This window comes from Dreissena polymorpha, chromosome 7 (genome assembly GCF_020536995.1).
Source record: "Dreissena polymorpha isolate Duluth1 chromosome 7, UMN_Dpol_1.0, whole genome shotgun sequence".
Taxonomy (NCBI): domain Eukaryota; kingdom Metazoa; phylum Mollusca; class Bivalvia; order Myida; family Dreissenidae; genus Dreissena; species Dreissena polymorpha.
In genome coordinates, this window is record NC_068361.1 from 40109381 (window position 1) to 40131478 (window position 22098).

The 22098-nt window shown below is 35.6% G+C and overlaps 2 protein-coding genes across 2 annotated transcripts; one reads left to right on the top strand and one right to left on the bottom strand.

Moving 5' to 3' along the window:
• Nucleotides 1-4764: 4764 nt before the first annotated feature.
• On the bottom strand, nt 4765-20442 carry LOC127838497 (interferon-induced protein 44-like). Its single transcript, XM_052366281.1, has 7 exons — nt 20326-20442; nt 12266-12798; nt 10524-10603; nt 9785-9982; nt 9201-9344; nt 8146-8317; nt 4765-5990 (listed from the first exon to the last, which is right to left on the bottom strand). Exons 2-7 carry the CDS (start codon nt 12789-12791, stop codon nt 5644-5646), a joined length of 1467 nt encoding a protein of 488 aa, XP_052222241.1. The 5' UTR covers nt 12792-12798; nt 20326-20442; the 3' UTR covers nt 4765-5643.
• On the top strand, nt 14857-17730 carry LOC127839654 (uncharacterized protein K02A2.6-like). Its single transcript, XM_052368037.1, has one exon. The coding sequence runs from the start codon at nt 14857-14859 to the stop codon at nt 17728-17730; it is 2874 nt and encodes a 957-aa protein (XP_052223997.1).
• Nucleotides 20443-22098: the final 1656 nt, after the last annotated feature.

Consider the following 22098-nt stretch of genomic DNA (forward strand, 5'->3'; position numbering starts at 1 on the left):
AAAGAAACCACTAGACTTTCAACTAAGCATACATTAGCTGTAAAATAAGCATTATAAAATGCAACATCGTGCAAAAATGAGCATTCATTTTAACATTTAGTTTAGTTTAAACCTATTTAGCTTGATTGCATCGAAAGCCTTATGCTTATATATACGCTCTCGAATCCGTTTTCTGGGCCTAGAACCAGTACTTGGTGTCTTTTGGGGAAATCTAGAGAACGCTCCCACGGTGGGGATCGAATCCATGACTTCCCGGTCGCTAGGCGGACACCATATCCCTTACACCACGGCGACTGTGATTTTAATATTTGCTGATGTACGTGCTTGTATACTCACTCGAACACATGTGTGACCTAACTGAAAGTTGTGATGTTCTTCATGTTTCAAACACAGTTGCCGTTGGAATAATTTTGGGGATATCTGATAAGGTATTTCGACTTTGCATTTAAAATTTTCTTTAATGAGAGAATAACGGGCTAGAGCCGTTATCAGATACACAAGTGTAAAATAAACAGAATATTGTTTGAAGATGTGCTTTATAAGTAAACACAGCTGACGAAATCGTTATCTTCGCAAGACCGACAGTTTCAATTTAGGGACAATCCAAATTCCTTTCTCTTGTTTATTTCATGAATATACCAGATAGTTATATTTATATATAATACTATGAATAACATATCTTAATTTTATATTAAAATGGTGTTGAAAATTTGTTATGATTTTGTTGAAAACTATTGCTGCTGTAACAAACTTACAATAAATACCTGTGTTCTGTATTGATGCTGTTATCTTTCATGAAAGTTTGTTTTGTGTGAAAGTTAACTACATGTATTCTGAAACATACACATGGTTATTTTGTTCGTCGCAATATTGTTTTCTTGCACAGTATACATATATAATGCAATAAAGTAATTATTTATCATATTGGTTCTGCTTTTTACAAGTCAATTTAGATTATGATGATAGCAAACATTAACGTTGAAAGTTCTTCTTAAACTGGCAGCTAATGCTCGAAATTATATTTGTTTGTATATACAATAAACAAAAGAATGATGTAGTAACGCTTTCATGCCACCAATCGACAACCACGATACACAGCACTGTATTCCTGTTTATGTCAACGGAGGGGGACATACAATAATCGTATAGTAGTTTTTTTGGTTGGAGTAGACGCAGTCATTCATGTTTTAGTACGGGTTATTATTTTACAACAAATAACGTTGTTAATTTCCGGCTTATATGTCTTATCCAAATTCCATCTCACTCGTTCAAAGATTGAGGTCACAATTCGTGGTAAAATATCAGTTTCCTCCACACCGTCTTACTTGTTAGTGGCCATTTCAAAATAAGTTTTAGTATTTGTTCCATTTGACTAGACAGTCGAGACATGAACAACGTCTGTACTAATTGTTAAAAGGTTGCGAATTCTTGTTATATTACAAAATTATTAAGGCATAACATTTATCGACAGCTTAATATTAAAAATGACAGTACAAATTTCAAAAACAATTAACGTGCTCGTCTATCATACACCATACTTCCGGGCAAACGCTCAGTGATTATAGTTTTGCTAGAAACCTTCTCAAATATCCATAAAAAGGTCAAGTGCGAAGGCACAATTCAATGTAAGATAACTTATTTCAAACATTTTGAAATTATTTGATGGGAATTATGCTCATTATGTGTGCAAATACAAAAAAAACAATGATTTAGCTAAAATATTAAGATATGTGTCCAAGGTATCTATGGTAGTCAGTTTCGCTACCCGGATACACATATGCTTCGTTCTGAAATAAAATAAATATTTTGGGTATTTGTCTCCCATATCAGTTTGTTTAGCCTTTCTTATGTTCATTTGATTTGGGTTGTAAATGAAGACATATGATTAGGACCTAATATCCAGATTAATGGAGATTATCTATGCACACAAACTTTCTTTAACTCGGTCATGTTTTATTTTAAAATTTAAAGTGTTCTTGTACATGTTAAAATCATGTATTAATGCATGCTAAAAAATCATCGTCTTGATAAAAACAAAAAACGTTTATGGCCAAAATAACAAATAGTTATATGTTTTTCAAAGATTACACCTAGTGACGTTTTGTTTGCACCAACGTGACACAGATTAGACGTTTGCATATATAAAATATGAAGTTACATATTCTTACCAATATAAACTGCTGGATCAGTATTTGATTCTTATTAAATACAATTACGTGGTCCTTTATAAAAGAATCATGAAAGGTGAGATATAAATTTGGTCGTTAGAGTCGTAAATAGGTTTTTTCTAAGATTTGGACGGATGATCTAGTTTTGGAGGTTTATGAGTCAGATTAAAACTCGGCTCAAACATAGGAAAGATAAGGATTCTGATGGTATTACATCCAGATTTAGTGATGAATGTGGCACTGCTTAAAAGGTTGTTCTAAGATTTGACCTCCTGGCCTAGTAAATGAATGCACATAAGCCAGATTAGAAATTGGTCTAGTCATTGTCCAGATATATATTCTGACACAGTTTCACCAGGATTGAACGTAGATTTTTGCCTCTAGTCTTGTATCTAGATAAAGTTAAAGACTCACACTGTGCACAGCACGCTGCTATGCGTGCGACGCACGACAGATGCCGGACATTGTGTACGGTAAATAAATATATTCTCCTGAAAATTGAATAACATTTCTTGAACAATCGTACAGCTGATTTAATCATGTATCGTGTGCTTATGTTATATTGATTAGAATCTACAGTTTCGTGCATTTAAATTGTGTTTGTACATATTTATGGTGATTTGCACAATAATTTCATTTCGTATGTGGATTTCAAAATGTATTGTAGAGAAAGTTTACAAATCGTACATGTAGTTTATACCTCATAACTGTGACACACATCTAAGTATACCAGCTACTCTAAATTATGCATGTATACTGTATTCTTTAATCGTACATGATGGTCTAAATAATGTATTGTGTACATTTCAGGACCTCAAAACAAGCTATGAATGTGTAAACAGTTCTTTCGATTTGGTTATCGTAGTAATTTTGAATTGTTCCTTTTCAACGTTTTATTCAAGCCATCTCAATGATAATTGTCGTCGTAGTTGTCCATTTGTTGATAATAATACTAAAGAGGATACATTTTACAGTTGAGAATCACTGGACATAAATCAGTAAATTGCTAATTGTATCGCGGTAGTCAGGATAAACATGCATGTTTAAAAGATTTTTCTATGGTAAAATTGAAGTTTGCAAATATCCTAATAAAGAAGAAACAATAATTGCATTATACAGTTATTATGCATGAAGAATATGAGTTTATGATTTGGAAATATACAGATTTATCTCGTTATCATTCTTGAGGATGTAATGTGTGTATTCGGGCTATTTGGTTGGGCACCTGTTGCATGTAATTACACACCTTTGCGCAACCGTAGGATTAAGCAAAATTGGTTCTTTTTATGTCCCAAGATGACAATAAAGACTTTGTTGTGTTTCATTCAGCGTTATCAGTGGCGTAGCTGCTATAAGGCACAGTGGCCCGGGCCTACAATTATTTTTAAAACATGAAAGAAATATAATGAAACGCATTAAAATATTGACCCTGATGGGAATGAGGTGTTAGAAATCTGCATTTTATATTGACATAATACTCAGGCAATGGATTATGTCCGTGTTCAAATGACATATCTTCCAGTTATCAACTCTACTTATTTCTATGTGCATAGATTCTAGCTCGCTTCTTTTCACGTGACTTGCTGTTACAAGTTTACGTAGATCTACATGTAGATCTACTTGTCTCCCTTTCAACACTACAGTAAGTTTTAATCGAGTATCGTTAGATTTTAACGAAACATTCCGAATGATGTTTTTGGCCGCGGAACATTAAAATGGAGCACTTGCCCCCGTACCCGATCCATTGACTGTATCCGGGTCGGTTCGGTCCCTTGATGCCGAACAAAAACGTGCCGTTATAGACATGCAGACAGTATTATTGGAAAGAATGCTCACGGTTTGACTTGTGAATAAGTGGAGTGTTACACTTTTAATTATTTCTCTGTTCCATATTGTTTTAAAATTTAGTTATATGGTATAAAGATAATACAGTAAAATTTAGTTCTCTGACATTGAAATAAATCAGTAAAATATCAAAGAAAAACAGACCAAAGTCTTATATTTTCTTATCTTATTATTTGTCTATATATGCTTTAAATCTCACCACAGACGTTATAGGATTTACAAATTTTCAGGGGGAGGACCCCCGCCCCCTCCATTTTATATATCATAGCCGGGCCTACAGCTAAAAAAAATGCTAGCTACGCCCCCGGTTATTGACCGAAGGTATCTATATAGGCATTTGTTTGTTTCGGTGTTATCGCCCAAAGGTATCGACACAGGCTTGAATTTATTTCAGTGTTATTGGCAAAATATAACTACACAGGCTTTGAGGCTCTTCATTGTTCTTGTCCGCACGCAACTATATATGCAATAGTAGTGTGTTTATTCTATATATATATATATATATATATATATATATATATATATATATATATATATATATATATATATATATATATATATATAGAATAAACACACTACTATTGCATATATATATATATATATATATATATATATATATATATATATATATATATATATATATATATATATATATATATATAAATATATATATATATATATATTGTCCCAATATAAATATATTGGTTTTGGTTTGCCTCACTGTTTTTTCCCACTTCCTAAGAACAATAAATGTTGTTTTGACTGATCTTATTCAATCAATGAGGTACACGTTATATACAATAGCAAATTTATAAAACCACATTTTGTTCAAAAACACACTTCTTAATTATCATAAGAACAATACATTTATTATATTCATATAGACATAGAAAACATCTTTAGACACCTGCCTAAGTAAGTTAAACAAAGAAACGAGCAGAGAAAACTTCAGCTTAAGAATACGAGACAAAATGGCATTTTCAAACGATACATTTTAAGAACAAAGAAGCGGATATTTTAAGTTCAGAAAATAAACACTTCTAAAAAAACAATATACAAAAGAAAAATCTTTAAAAACAATTTCCTCGGTTTCTACGTTGGGGTATGCATTATTGTTTAATAAAATGATCTGCATTGGAATGGTGACCTTAACATATATATGATATGTCGTATCATATGTGTATTCATGTTCATTTCTGCATCACTGTATTTCGAATCGGTAAACGTGTTTATCATTACAAAACTTACACAAATGCATGCATGTGCGAAGCTATATGTAGCGTTAATCATAAATAATAAGAACATTAATAGCAAAAACCACGAATTATTTCTTTAAAAAAAAAGAAAACGCCGTGTAAACCAATAATTATCGATACAATTAATCAATAATATTAAGTTGTCATGGATTGTGGCAACTATTTACATTCATAATACAACTCAAATAAGTTATTTCATTGTAACATATCGTTGACTTTAGTGACATAACTTCACCGTCACCAATACAAAATGAACGTTTAAATATTTTTTGACAACGAAATTATTAAAGTATCTTATTTACTTGTTACAATACCCAGATGTACACATTGATGGCATTTGAACGGAACCAGTTCGAGCAAAGCACTTCACTGGATCATTCTTTCTTGTCATTGCATTTTTCTAGTTGATCTCGGTTGTCCGGCTTTTCGTTGGAAAGATTGCATGCTTTCTGTTTGCCCTGAAGAACCTGCAAGTAATCTTCTGCAAAAAAAAGTAGCTGACGCAGTGCAAGCAATGCTAGAATGCTGATGCTGTCATCCAGCTCCATCTCATTCTCGTAGTTTTTCACCGGAAGTACATGGTTTCTAGGCAACCCAAACAGGTTGGCTGCTTTGTTCACAGCGTCTTCAATTTTCTTGCTGGTGAACACGTTTGAGATTGATCTGGCGACATCCTGACATGCCAGGTCGACTTTGGTGAGGAGAACCGCTAGCGGAATTCCTAAAATCGTAGATAACAAACAACAACATGATGCTTTAGTGCTCTAACAGAACATAACTAGAGCACTGCTGTTTTCTCCGAATGTGAAGTATGAGAAGTTCATATAAATTGAAAAAAACAATATAACATAATTTGCAGAAAAAAAGATAATTGGAAATGTTAAATGTTATTGAGAAGAAAACTCACACATTATTATTTGTCATGTAGTAATTTTATTTTTTATTATGATTTAAATCTTCCTCATTATGTTTATCTCGCATTAGATGAACCAATAACGGTGCATGAAATAAAGCCCACATAAAATCACTAAAACAATTTAGACTTTTGGAATTGACAACCTTGTAAATGAATATTTAATATAATTTATTGACACTCTGTCATCTCATTTATGTGATTTGTTTAACAAAATTCTAAATTCCGGTTATTTTCCGTACAAATGGACGGAAGGTTCTATTATCCCCCTTCATAAACATGTTCCAAATCCGATTTTAATAATAATAGAGACATTACGTTAGTTAGCTGTTTGTCAGAATTATTCACGACTGATCGTGAGTTGTTTTTTGCAAAATATTTTAGATTCAGGTTTTCTACTCGATTACATTGTTTTAATTTTATTACGTTTTTCAGACGACATGGCCATTGTGGGTAATTAACCAGAAGAAATCCAGAACCATTTCGATAATTTATATATATCTTGTAATACCTGAGAAATGACAGTTAATACTGATAAGACAAAGACAATGATTTTTACAAAAAAGGGGCGGACGATTTCGAAATGAAGTGTACATACAATGACCATGCTAAAGAAAATGTTAATGATTTAAACTATTCATGTGTTGTATTTAATTGTACGGTAGTTTTGATTTAAATCAAGGGCATTTAATTGACCAAGCTCTTAAAGCATTCAATGCATGGTTTTGCAAATGTCAAGATTTTGATTTAAAGCCATAAATTCTTTGTCAGCTATATGATGCATTCGTTGGGAAATCTAATTCGTTTACGAAATGTAAGGAATTAGAAAAGATACACGTGAAGTCTTGTTAAAGTTAAAACTAATACATGTAATGCATGTGTTGATGCAAGGAAGATATCTTCTCTTTATACAGAGATATATACGAATCGTACAATATCGGTTTAAAATAGCAGCCTCTGATAACATAATTCTCAAGACTGTATACAATATTTGAGTTTCAGATAACGCCAGAGGCTGCCGAAATAAGATAATGGGGCAATAAAACATCAACAAATAATTGGATGATTACGGGTTCAGTTATTTGAACTTATTTCTTGAACAGTTTTCATGATATTAATATTAACAATTTAAAACCCAATCTTATGTCCAGAATTATAGATTATTATAAACAAAAGTGATACCGTACACTAGAAGATGTTAAACATTTATAGAACATTCAAGTCAAATCTTGAATATGGAATTTACCTCAACTTAGGTCCGAAAAATGTCATATTTCATTTCTGACGAGTAAGATTCACACTCCATGTAGTAGGACTGGTAGATATAATGAAAACTATATTGCTAGACATGCAAGATAATGTCTTTGTTGTAATTCCACAGATATTAAGGACGAATTTCATTTTGTATGTATTTTTCATCATTTAAAAAATATTGCTATGATAATATATATGTTATTAAGTATGTACAATGGGTGCAATCAACCAATAGTTCTGAATTGATAAAACTGTGTTTATTTGTTAAGGAATCGTTGAGTATCGCGTTTCTAAAATCGTATTACGTCATTTACCAATATTCATTGGTTTTGTACATACTCATGTTTGTTGACGTTTTTTTCTGCGCTAATACATGTTGACACCCAGCAAAACCAACCACAAATCACAAAACAAATCATAATGAATATCAAACGTAAGATGTTTAAGAAAAAATCGAACGTTTTTAAAGTAACAAAAATCACGAATGCCAACTAACTACCAACAAATTAACCCGTATGGCGACACCCTGCAATGATGTTAATGGAGGATACTTTGATTTATCAGTAACCTAAAAGTACTCGATTGCAATGCCGTACACTAAAATGAAGATGGAAAAGGGTTTAATTGCAATCGGTAAAGGAATTTATACTCAAACTGGAAAGTGCTTTAGGATCATAGGCAAATCATGTTTAGAACACTTATATTTAACCTTTTTGATTCACAAGTCTCCGAATGTTGCTCATCTTGTCCACCAATTTCGGTGGTATGTCGCTTACAGCTACGGCGTCGATCACAAACACAGCGCAGTGAATCTTTTCGGTAACCCTCGGTTTATACACGAACGAAGAATGATCGGGGCCGAATTGCAAGACAGGGTTAAACTGTCAAAGATAGTTTTAACTTCTAAGGGTTTTGCTAATCATTTAAAAAATAATGTACAACATCTATTTGTGTATGTATACTCATGAACATTTTCTCATGATAACGGAACATAACATTTGGACATCAAATGAAATGCAATATTCACGTGTATCTTTTATACTTCTATAGTCGGCATCACGGATTACTACACGACTTTGAAACGTGGCATTCATTCAGGACAGTAGTAGTGGCCTCGAATCCCAAAGCGGTATTCTAATATAAGCGTTTTCATTCAACCGAATAAATAAAAATTCGAATGATTGGTATTATATACTGATTGACATAGGAGACATAGGAGACACTTTATAGCATTAACTTTGCATTTATGTACGAAATGTACAATATGGCCTGATATGCATATACAAATTGTGTTTTATCATTAATTAATTATAATCGAAACATTCACATATGCGGGACCCATTTGAAATGTGCTTGTCATAAAACATGATAAAGCTACAGAGCCGTATCTATACAAAAACTCCGATTATTATTATTGTTTTGATTCCCGTTGTTTTGGTACTGATTTCTCAAGTTTCAAGGCCCTTTTTGCAATAGCCAATGAATAGTGATTTCATACTACTGCTGAGGTGATTGTCGATTATTGTCGACCAAACTAGTGGCGTCCGAAACTTAGCTGTATATTTGAAAGCGAAGATCGAACAATGACATTAGAATCTTGAAATCAATTGATTGCTTTTCTATTGTGAACAACATGCTATATTTATGAAAACTTCTAAATACAAATGGATAAAATAAATTGAATTTTAACAATAACACAAAATTGAGAATATTTGAATAGGAATAATGTGATCGAATATTCAAATAGTTGTGTAATGCCCTTACCTGATAATAATCTGGGATGTTTCCATTCAGCAAATATCCGCACTCCAGTATGTCAAGACCTTGATTGATCTCTAAACCGCGTGTGTCACAGCAACGGAAATTCAACTTCGCTCCAGAACGGACATTGACTTCATACGGATTGTACTGCAGAACGTACGCGAAAATATTTATGGTATTGAATGAAAACTAACATTTGAACTGAGCGGTGCTGACATGTAAACAATTGGATGAAAATAACAACACTTGAACATAATGGATTTCATATGCATCAATATAAATATTATTGAAATAACAATAACTATTTAATAATTATACTTTCAGTTAGGATCGGGTTTTCGGTAGACGATCGGCTATTGACTGAAAATAAAATACCTCCGTCAAATGCTATGTTCAAAATGTGTCAAATGCGCTTTTAAAATCAATATGTATTCTATATTTGCCATTGCGATGGTCTCTCAAAATCTGGAAAAGTCAAAGATTAATCGTGTTATTATCTGCGATATTATCAATCATTGTTCAAATGCTTCAATTATCAGTCGAGGTCAAAACCATGCATTTGTCTCAATGTTTAACTGCTGAAATACCCCAATCGTGATGCCATTTGAATCGATTCCACACGAGGCACTATGAGAGATACGACCCTTGAACACCGAGTTGATGGTGTTGTAGAAGCTGGACTTGCCCGTCCCCACTGGACCCAGCATCAGGATGCGGACATCTGACAGTCCCATCTCCCCGGGTGGTTTGAACGATACAATACCCTCGGTAAGCGTGTCAAGATACTACAATCAGAACAATGCATAATTGCAAGAACACAAATATATATAACAAAAAACGCATAGCGGGTGCCAACGCTCGGCTGCGGGTGCAGTTTTGAATAAATGAAAGCTTGTCAGAATTTTGTTTAGAGGTCAGTGACCTTGACCTTTGACCTAGTGACCCAAAATGGGTGTGGCGTGTAGAACTCATCAAAGTGCAGCTACATATGAAGTTTTAATGTTGTAGATGGAAGCACTTTCATTTTAGAACCAATGTTCAAAAGGCTGACAAAGGTTAACAAAGTTTTAAGGTTTTAGGACACGACGAGCTGGCTATGACAATACCTCGGGTTTTCTCCGAAAACAGCCGAGCTAATAATAAAATAAGCATTGGTATATTGTCGCTGAATTCTTATTCTGGTGTAAGAAGTGTTGAATGGGCGTGTGATTTTTAACACGAAATATTTTAAAGTATTCTTGTACGTTTTACTTCGTTCCGAAATGCGTTTAATTTTGTTATGTACACAGACAAAAAAGCAATTCATTAAAAAGGGGAGACCCTCACCTTTTTATTCCACTCCAGAGTTTTTCTCCAAAATTGTGGTGGTAGTGGTGTTTGTTGAATAGTCTTTATCCGCTGCCCGTCTGTATATATAATTTATACAAAAACAGAACATTATTTATTTGTAATTAATTAACATCTGATACAATTATAAAAGTATAAACATTGTTATGTTGAAACACGACTATATGTTCTGAATTTAAAGGTACATCATCTTCCAATATCGCTAGACCAGAACGTAAAGTATAATGATGATCTACAAATCATATTACGTTATTGCGTATGCACATTTGTAAAGAAGCGTCATATAATTTATATCAATATAGCAAAAGCTTATGCGCAATACGCCAGTGTAAAGGAAATCGGTTATGATTATATGCTCGTAATAATTGTCACCACGTTTGATGATACTACAATTAAAACTATTTGAGTTAGAGAGCGAACAAGGATACACTGGGTTTTTGATATTTCCTGGGTTATTATAAAGAAGTGCTTCAGGGGATCTGGCGGGTTATCAAACTTGGCCGAGATTATTTTCCCACAAATATTGTCACAAGGTTTCATGATGAAACGATTAAAACTGTTTCAAGAATGTGGCCATTTTTTATAATTCAAGGGACGTTATTAAGAAACCTTCTGAGAAGCTGATGTACCAAAATAACGCTATTATAAATGAAAGTGACTTATACCAGAAATATTTTTTTGAGTAATTATCAATTAAAATTGATTTAATTTTAAATAGTTTCTCTTGTTTTCATATCTTCTAAATAACCGAGTTGATAAGGTGTTATTTTTTATTGCAAAGGAAACTGGTTCAGGGGTTGGTAGGGGTAAGTTTTTTTTCTAAAATTCTATTACTGTTATTATACAGGGACTATTAAGGCTCGATTGGTCATTGTCGGCTAGGGTACTACTTACATGTACCCCGGGTACGGTAAATATACTTAATCGTACCCGGTCGATATTAGACTGTATACGAGTTGTATTCCCGCCCAAAATCCGATGTCATAAAACGCGCTACCGATTATGTTAAACAAACTTTCTTTTCAAAAGCTGCATCAACATGCTTTTTGAGTATGCGTTTCGATAATATAGAGGCCATTTTACAGTAAATTGACATAAATGTGATTATAATTAATTTTTTAAAAAGCCAACAACGACCGATTAAGCGTTAAATTTCCCGGGTACATTTTAGTATATTTTCCGTACCCGGTGTACATGTAAGTACACTTAAGAGTACCCGGGGTTCGTGAAAGTAGTACCCGAGCCGACAATGACCAATCGAGCACTATTAAGCTCTTATGCTCAAACAAAAAAATTAAAATAATTTCTTGACAGTCTTAAAAAATGCAAAGTATAGTAAAACGTTGTGTTCAGACCTGACCGACTCTTATTTGCATTTAGAAATTCATAAAGCAACAACACCCTCAATAAACAATATTTCAACATTGAATATTGATGTATAGATCATTATTTAAAAAACCAATACCCCCCCCCCCCCCCCCACACACACACACACATTTGAGCCGATAACCTTTATAAAAAGAGCTAGAGTCATCTGATTTAAAATCATCGTTCAAACAAAGCATTTGTGTCTGAATTTTTACACTTTGCAAATACACGAGGCGCATGTGCACAAGTAACGCAAATCATCCTAAATAAGTCCAATTGATGTGTTGCTCGATATAAATTGAATGATAATGAGACCATCCAAAGCAATACTCATTTACAGTCTTTCCCCCTACCTGTAATGCCGTATACCTCCAGTTCGGTCACTTGCATGTTGCCATTGTTTATTTTGTCGGGAGTAAGTCCTTGGAAGTCGAAATATTGTGGTTGCATACTGCCGTTCAGAGCAAAATACCCACCAGAGCTGTTTACTGTACCACTGAATGCTGTCAGATCATTTCCACCAAATATTGGTCCGTACGTAGAATTTCCAATCAAGCTATATCCAGTATAGCTACTTTTTATTGGAAACTTGATTGGTTTATCGCTGCCTGAATACCTCAGTTGAAACATGAAAGCGTTCACGTCTGGTATAAAATGGCCGTTGCTGGTCCAGCTCGAACTCGCATAACCCCCATACAATGAGTCGTGTTGGTTGTAGAGAACAGTCACCGTGGGTCCCCGGCTGTCGCACTTCTGATGGAATGCTGTACCGCTACAGCCGTCTCTGGTTATCTTGTAGAGAAGGTTGAAGATTTTGGGCCCCGTTCCAATCCAGGACTCCAGCTGATCCATGTACTTATCTAGCAACTGTCCAGTCATTCTCTTTCTAAGCCAAAGTTAAAAACATACATATTATAAAACCAGTCCTTTAAGTTTGGGCAGTTTATGTTAAAGATTATTTATACGTTTACATGACCGATATTACTTTTGCCTCTTTTAAAATGTTATTGTACATATAATTTATATGACAACATCTGTTACAAATTCGTGTACATTTAAAGATTTAAGCAAGCGTTATTTGATTTTATGAACATCAAAGTAAGTTGACTGTGTGTTTAACTGGGTGTTGTTGGTGGTATTTTCAAAATTGGCATGGCACATATAATCCTACATTTGACAGATACTTAATATAGACATGAAGAGTTGTGTGACGTAAAATTAAGCTCGGTTAGTATCTCTCAATAGCTATTAAAAGAGATCTGTCCGATATGGTGACATAATACGTGCGTTTTTGTTTGAGAGAGCAATCGATGGTTTGAGTAGGAAGCAAGATTGTGAAAGAGTCAATTTGTGATTTTCTAATTTTTTGTCAAGTGAGGTTATAAAAATTTGATTAAGTGTGCATGTGAATGAGCGATTGCACGTTATAAAGTGATACGTGATTTGTATAGCATGATATTGACATACTCGTTTGCAAATTATGATAACAAATTTTCGCGTGATGTTTGAAAAAAATATGTGTTTAAGATCACTATACACAAATATAAAAGATGTATTTATGCACCATTTGTGTCAGTAATTTCTTATTACTCATCATTCGATTATCACAAGATTATATGTCGTAGGGATAAATTAGAACAGCGTTCGTGAGACATATTGAAAGGTATAAAAATGTTTATACATTAAAACTTACAGTAGCATGCACAAAAAAGCTTGTTTATGCTTTACGGTAGCGCACCCGTAATGAGCACCTTTCCAAATATAATATAATGTATTATTTTCTTAATCAGCATCATTTCACTGAACTACATGCACATTTTAGGTAGGCTTTCCGTGCTTTTTAAAAATATATACTGATTTTTTTCAAAACCACCCCACGCTCGGCTTTTGTCTAGTTTATTTGCACCCCTGAGGTATATGAAAGTTCCAGAATTCCTCCAGATTTCCAAATATGGGCATGCCGTTAATGTGTTCAGATGTAGTAAAGGTGTTTAAAGTTTAAACAAGATGAAATACGTATTCAGACATTTATTGTTTATAACTTGTTATCTATGGAAGAGCGCCATGAAATTTAAGTGGTTTCAGCCAAGTAGAAATTGGATTGGTTAAAAACAAAGTGTCATAAAATTCAAAATAGTATCATTTAAGTAACATTTTGAACTTAGTTTGTATAGATCCACTATATACAGCAAAATTACCAAGTAATAGACAGGTTTACCGTTTACTTTTTGAAATAAAAATAAAAATGCAACATGCATGATTCATATTTTCAGCAGTAAATCACCCAATTTAGCAATAACGTTGTTTTAATTTAAAAAAATAAAGAATGTGCATAAAAATTGCAACATATTTAACAATAAACATACCTTATATGCTATATTCAATCAAATTACGTTAGAAAAAAAGAAATAAAACGCGTCGCAAAAAGTATGCGTTGTCGGCAGGATTCGAACCTGCGCGGGAAGATCCCAAAAAATTAAAGTCCATCGCCTTAACCACTCGACTACGGCAACTTTAAAGAATGCATGCTTGAATTAGATATCCATAAGTAAACAGGTAAAAAGACTATTCGATCTTTGAAGAAAATCGCGGGAAATCATTACGGGTGCGCTACCTTCGGATAGTGACAAGTTTTATGGAGATAAGTTGTTGCGTTGTGTTATGTTTCACAAATCTGCAATTCTACGATTGTGGTATAGCTTGCACTGGCCACGCCTACTTGCAGGACACGCCTACGGCATGAATGCCTCTTTGATAGCATGTTCAGAGACAGACTGTTTTGTATGCTTGACGAGTACGGATGTAAATAAAACCAGTATAACCTTCAATGGTGTTTGTTCCTTAAAATGGAGTTCCTTTAATGGTGCTAACTAGTGTATTCTGTAGATGAAACGCTACAATTGGTGACGAGGATATTAAACGTTCAATAACATTGTCTTAAATGATGGAAAAAGAAAACGACTATTTGCCCCGATTCGATGTGCATGGTGAACCGTCGGGATTAGCGGCAAAGTGGAAGCGTTGGTTTCGAGCGTTTGAACTGTATGTTGTCGGGAAAGGAATTAAAGACAATGACCGTAAACATGCATTGTTGCTTCACATGGCTGGCATGGAAGTGCAGGATGTATTCTATACCTTGCCGCAAGGAGAGGGAGCAAACGTTTATGCTAGAGCAGTCGATGCGCTAAGCAAGCATTTCGCGCCACAATCGAATGTTCCTTACGAAAGACATATGTTCCGGAAGTTAGATCAGTCGCCGACAGAATCCGTAGATCAATATATCACACGGTTGCGACAGAAGGCAGAGACGTGTGCATTTGAGAACACAGATGAGCAAATTAGAGATCAGGTGATTGAGAAGTGCATTTCAAGTGAATTAAGACGGAAACTTCTGCAAAAAGGACGGGATTTAACCCTGACAGAATTGCGTTCCATTGCGAGAACTTTAGAAAATGCTGAACATCAGGCAAAATGCATTGAGCAAAGCCCACAGTCGGTAAACACAACAACAAGCCGAACAACAAAAGGTACGTTTGCACGGAAAAATCGTATTCAAAATGACGTTCAATGTTTTAAATGTGGGAAACGTGGTCACATTGCAAAAGACAGCACGTGTCCAGCGCGTGGAAAGCACTGTAATAAGTGTGGCAAGATAGGACATTTTGCGATTAAATGCCGATCGGGTGACAAGTCGAAAAAGAAACCGCCTACTGTGCGTCAAGTTGTGGACACAACTGATGACAAACAGTTCACGTTTACTGTACAAAATAAGTACCAGACAGCAACATCGATAATGGTCGAAATTGGTGGTGTACAAATAAAGGCGATCATTGATTCCGGTTCCAGCTGCAACATTGTGGATAGGAAAACGTGGGAGTTCTTGAAACGAAATGACATAAAATGCAGGGACGAGCCAAGGAAAACAGAACTGTATGCCTATGGATCTAAGGAACCACTGAAGACTGCTGGTGTATTTTGGTCAACGATTGTTTACAAGGGTGTAGCGGTAGATGACGCAGAATTTGTTGTCGTTGAGGGATCTGGACAGTCCTTATTAAGCTGTGATACAGCTATGCGACTTGGCGTACTTAAAATAGTGCGTCAAATGGAAACCCCGGGAATATCGGATGTTGTTAATAATTACAACGAATTATTTACGGGACTTGGAAAACTGAAAGGTTATCAACTTGAAGTGCCCATTGACCAGGCTGTAACACCTGTAGTGCAACCGACCAGACGCGTGCCATATCAGTTACGAGAGAAGTTGGAAGCTAAAATCAAAGAATTACTCGACTCAGATGTCATTGAACCCGTAAGTGGACCGTCGAAGTGGGTGTCCCCTGTCGTCATAATACCAAAGAATGATGGCGACATTCGACTTTGCGTTGACATGAGGCAGGCAAACAGAGCCATACAAAGGACTAGGTATCCAATACCAACAGTGGACGAAGTGTTGCAGGAAATGAATAACAGCAAGTATTTCAGCAAACTGGACATTAAAAACGCGTATCATCAAATTGAACTGTCCCCAGAATCACGAGAAATCACGACGTTTACAACACACAGTGGACTTTTCAGGTATAAACGTTTAATGTTTGGAATAACATGTGCTCCAGAGATGTACCAGATGATTTTGCAACAAACATTGCAAGGCTGTGAGGGTGTTAACAGCATTGCCGATGACATTATTGTCCATACTGCAACGAAAGAACAACATGATAAATGTTTAAATAATGTGCTATGTGTATTGAAAGACAAAGGTTTTACACTTAACAAGGAAAAATGTCAATTTTACATGAATAAGTTAGTGTTTATGGGTCATGAGCTGTCTGAGAGAGGGATAGGGGCAACGCAGGTCAAGGTCGATGCTGTAGTAAACGCGCCTGAGCCGCGAAACGCGAGCGAGGTTCGAAGTTTCCTCGGTTTAGTGAATTTTTGCGCAAGATTCATACCGAATTTGTCTACGATTTCCGCGCCGTTAAATGATCTGTTAAGAAAGAAAACGGTGTTTAAATGGGGTCGGTCTCAACAGGACGCGTTCAAAGAATTAAAAAGAAGGCTAGCATGTGCCGAAACATTGGGGTATTACGATAAAACCGCGCCGACAAAGGTCATAGTCGATGCGAGTCCAGTAGGACTAGGTGCTGTGCTCGTGCAGGTTCAAAATGGGGAAAACCGCGTAATAAGTTTTGCCAGTAAAAGCTTAACTGATGTTGAGAGGAGATACTCACAAACTGAAAAAGAGGGTTTAAGCGTAGTGTGGGCATTAGAGCGTTTTCATCCATGGCTTTATGGTATCGAGTTCGAGCTTCTTACTGACCACAAGCCACTTGAATACATTTACGGACCAAGGTCAAAACCGTGCGCTAGACTTAAGCGATGGGTTCTTAGGCTGCAACCGTACCGATCTACGGTTAAACATGTGAACGGTCGAGACAATATTGCAGACGCACTGTCGCGACTTCCGCTCAAGCACAGTTCTAGGACAATAGATAGTGTAGATGACCACGAATACATTAAATTTGTTGCGCGCGAAGCAACACCCAGTGCTATGACCACTCGAGAAATAGAAGAGGTATCATTTCGTGATGATGAGATAAGCAGATTACGCGAAAGCGTGACGAACGGGACGTGGGATAAACACGAGCAAAATCAGTTCATACATATCAAAGTTGAACTGTGTGTAATTGGTTACTTAGTACTTAGGGGTACGCGAATCGTTGTCCCGCGTGAATTACGCAAACGCGTATTAGACTTAGGTCACATAGGTCATCCGGGAATCGTGTTGATGAAAAGCAACTTGAGGACCAAAGTTTAGTGGCCGGGTATTGATAAGGAAATTGAAAATTACTGTAAAATGTGTTATGGCTGTCAGTTGGTAAGCCAGTCAACAAATCCCGAACCGATGACGAGAACCGAGCTACCAAGTGCCCCATGGCAAGATTTAGCCGCGGACGTATTAGGTCCGTTGCCATCAGGTGATTACATTTTTGTTTGTGTCGACTATTACAGTAGGTATGTAGAGCTTGAGGTCACCAAAGTAATAACTAGCGAAAAACTAGTGTCAATATTAAGGAAATGGTTTTTGACGCATGGCTTGCCATTATCTCTACGTACAGACAATGCTAGTAGTTTTGTTTGCGAGCATTTCGAAAATTATTTGCAGTCTCAAGGAATCGAACACAGGCGAAATACTCCCTTGTGGCCGCAAGCAAATGGGGAGGTTGAACGTCAGAACCGTTCAATACTAAAGAGATTACGCATATCTCAAAGTGAAAATCGTAATTGGCGATTAGACCTCGATGATTACCTGATAATGTATCGAAGCACACCCCATTCAGTAACGGGTATATCACCTGATGAGATGCTGTTCGGTCGTAAGATAAGAACATGTGTTCCTGAAATTAATACGTATAGGCGGGAAGATAGCGAAATACGTGATCGTGATTCCGAGAAAAAGGGGAAAGGGAAAGTATACTCCGACGCGAAACGAAATGCAAAAGAGAGCGAAATTGTACCAGGCGACAAGGTTCTTTTGAAGCAAAATAGAAACAATAAACTCGACACTCCGTTCAGTTCCGATAAGTACACAGTTATAGATAAGAACGGGAATAGCGTGGTTGTACGTGCCGATGATGGTACCGAGTATCGGCGAAATGTAACGCATATGAAAACAAGAGCGCCGCATGACGGAGCAATATACGCCCGATTCGTGTGCCATTGGAGATGATACACTGATGATTGATGTATTTGTTTTGGAAATAAGCAAAAAAAATTTGACCCAGCATGACCCATATTCGGACTTGACCTAGATATCAACTAGATGCAACTACTGACCAAGTTTGGTGAAGATCGGATGAATACAATTTGAATTAGAGTCCGGACAAAGTGGCGCCGTTGAAAATGCACTAATTGACCCTATGACCTAGTTTTTGACCCGGCATGACCCATATTCGAACTTGGCCTATATATCAACTAGATGCAACTGCTGACCAAGTTTGGTGAAGATCGGATGAATACAATTTGAAATAGAGTCCGGACAAAGTGGCCCCTTTGAAAATGCACTTATTGACCCTATGACCTAGTTTTTGACCCGGCATGACCCATATTCGAACTTGGCCTAGATATCAACTAGATGCAACTGCTGACCAAGTTTGGTGAAGATCGGATGAATACAATTTGAATTAGAGTCCGGACAAAGTGATGCCTTCCGCCCGCCGCCCGCCGCCCGCCGCCCGCCCGCCGCCCGCCCGCCCGCCAAGGGGTTTCACATAATACGTCCCGTATTTTATACGGGCGTATAAAAAATGAATGAACAAAATCCTCAGACAGACTCAAATGTAAACAATTCTAAAAGTGAACATTGTCAAATTAATGTATCATCTGCGGGTAAAGACAGACCGATAAGGGTTCGGAAAATGCCCGAGAAATTTAATGATTTCAAACTGGTGTAAATGCACCGCTAAATAGGCATGTAATTTACTGGTGTTCATTCGAGACAACACACGTGGCGCTTATCCCGCGGATGCTAGTAAATTTCTATTAAACTGACATGTGTATCATGCTCCGAGTGTAAAATGGCTTATAAACGGAAATTGATTAACAGCCAGTGTGGTCGCTCATTACTTTCATGTTAACGATAAAAGGGAATTGTGTGAGAACATTGCTAGTACAAGCGGCGTGCTATTTTATTTTCATTGATAAAATGTTTTCATTTGTGATGTTTTTGTTTTGATTAAATTTAGTTTAGATTGTTTCATAAATGCATGGTGTAATTGGTTATCATGAATTGTTTGTAAACGTATGGGTTTATGTTTAGAGTATGTATTTGTTGATCATGCATTATTTGGTTTGAAAAAAAGGAGGGATTGTGGTATAGCTTGCACTGGCCACGCCTACTTGCAGGACACGCCTACGGCATGAATGCCTCTTTGATAGCATGTTCAGAGACAGACTGTTTTGTATGCTTGACGAGTACGGATGTAAATAAAACCAGTATAACCTTCAATGGTGTTTGTTCCTTAAATGGAGTTCCTTTAATGGTGCTAACTAGTGTATTCTGTAGATGAAACACTACAACGATGCATACTATATAATTACAAAATGTATGCTTCGTCCGAATTTTTGCACTGTTCTCCCAAAGACCTTGCTAGAACATAAATTATTTTTAAATACACCCATTTTCCATGGATGCTTCATATATTATCGTCCTAAGCTTAATACATGATAACCATTTTCTGAAAATATTTCAACTGTAATATTTCATAAACAAAAAAGTAAACACGCTACAATTAAGGCGATTTAATACATACAAACATATCATTAATTGCGTATTTGAACATATTCATTCTAACCATATATTAACTTGTATCTAATATTACGAGGTCAAATAAAAGTACTTTAATTTGTTTACCTAATTAACCACAACTAAGACCGTTTAGTTTCGATTTTGTATACATGTGCACCCAGTCACTTCCGTGTTTTCATGCAAAACAGTATTTCAAAGTACTGATGTCACGTTATGGTTACATTACACTAAATCATTGTGTATCCCTCCGTGGCCCATTCGAAAGTAGTGCCTATTTCTAAAGAGTTCCTTTTCTCTTCTTGAATATAAGCTATTTGACAATGTGAGACATGTCTTTTGTGGTTATTTGTAATATCCTGTATGTGTCTGGAGTACTTAGATGCCTTGGATTGGAAGCTAACTTAAAAGATGAACTTTTGAGGGTGTGTTTTCTATTGTGTGGGGCTTTTGTCGAAATTAGGATTCCGAAACACGTTTTTCTACGATGGGTTCATTTGACAGCGATTTACTTTCTTAGAAATTGCGAGACGGTATGTTTTTGATTGCAATTATTGGAAGATGACAGATCCATCTTTAAAATGATACCAGGTTCGGAAAAATTGATACATCGAAAAGGCAAGAAAAATGCTGTGAAAGTTGTCAGTTTTATAATGGGACCCTATGGGAATCGGAATTAGTGTAATATAACCTTATCAAACTCAAAGGGAGTAAGTCGTTTTAAGTATATACTTGTGCATGTATCATTTAACTGCTAAAGCAAGTCTTGATTAAAACGATGTACATTTTATGCGTTAAAAATTTGGCTAATAAAATGCACTGACGAATGGTAATATTTTCATATTATAGGACCTAAATAAGAGTTATTGCCTTTGATGAATGGTAATATTTTAAAGTGACATTATGGGAATTACACTGTTGAATTGAGCTGAACAGAATTTACAGGTCAAAAGAGTTAGTTAAAATGTGGTTACTGACCAATTGTCTGCAACTCATCTTGCTACCAGTTGTTTATAAAAATATATATATTATATTCGATATTTGACATGACTCGATCACCCAGTCCTCTGCGCCGAAATGATCCGTAAAACGAAATAGTGTCTTTGTGTCGTATGAGTGAATCTGCACTAAAACTAAATTAAGATTCACATCGTAAATCGAATCATTTCTTTCGTCAGTTGTCAAAACGAAAGTACGGTTGATATTCAAATGCATTATTTTTCTCTTTCCGGGATATTGTTTTAGTATGTTGATGCTGCATTAACAAATATAAGTGTATATGAAGTGAAAACACCAAAAATAAACAACGGTTGCGATAGACGTACACGTATAAACTGTTAGATGCCCATTATATCACTTAATATTGTAGGACCTAAATAAGAGTTATTGCCTTTGATGAAGCCTCGGCAAACTCGAGTAAACGTTATTATTAACTGTCTATATTTATTTAATAATATTAATATCATTAGATAATGAATATTCCAATATATGACTTTCCCAGAAATTCAAGTTGATTAGAAATTTTAAGGAATAACCCGTGAGTGTATTTTTTAAGTTAAGCGCATTGTTGAGTTTGCGTTGTTGATGACCGTTGGAAATTAATGGAAATTAAAACACAGAGCCGTTTGTTTAAATATATACACGGCTATTAATCACGCGCGCCACCTCTTTTTTGAGATTTTTAATAAATGAGCCAATTCAACTTTTGAGGTGGCGCTCAGGCCCGGATGTTTTGAAATTTTTTGGATAATTTTACAGGGTGATTAGGTTTATATGTTGTTTTGAACATATTTCGCATTGGTTTTAAAATCGGGCAATGTAGTGCGATTCAGCGAAGATTAATTCATCCAAAAATGTACAGAAACATACATTATCAACCCA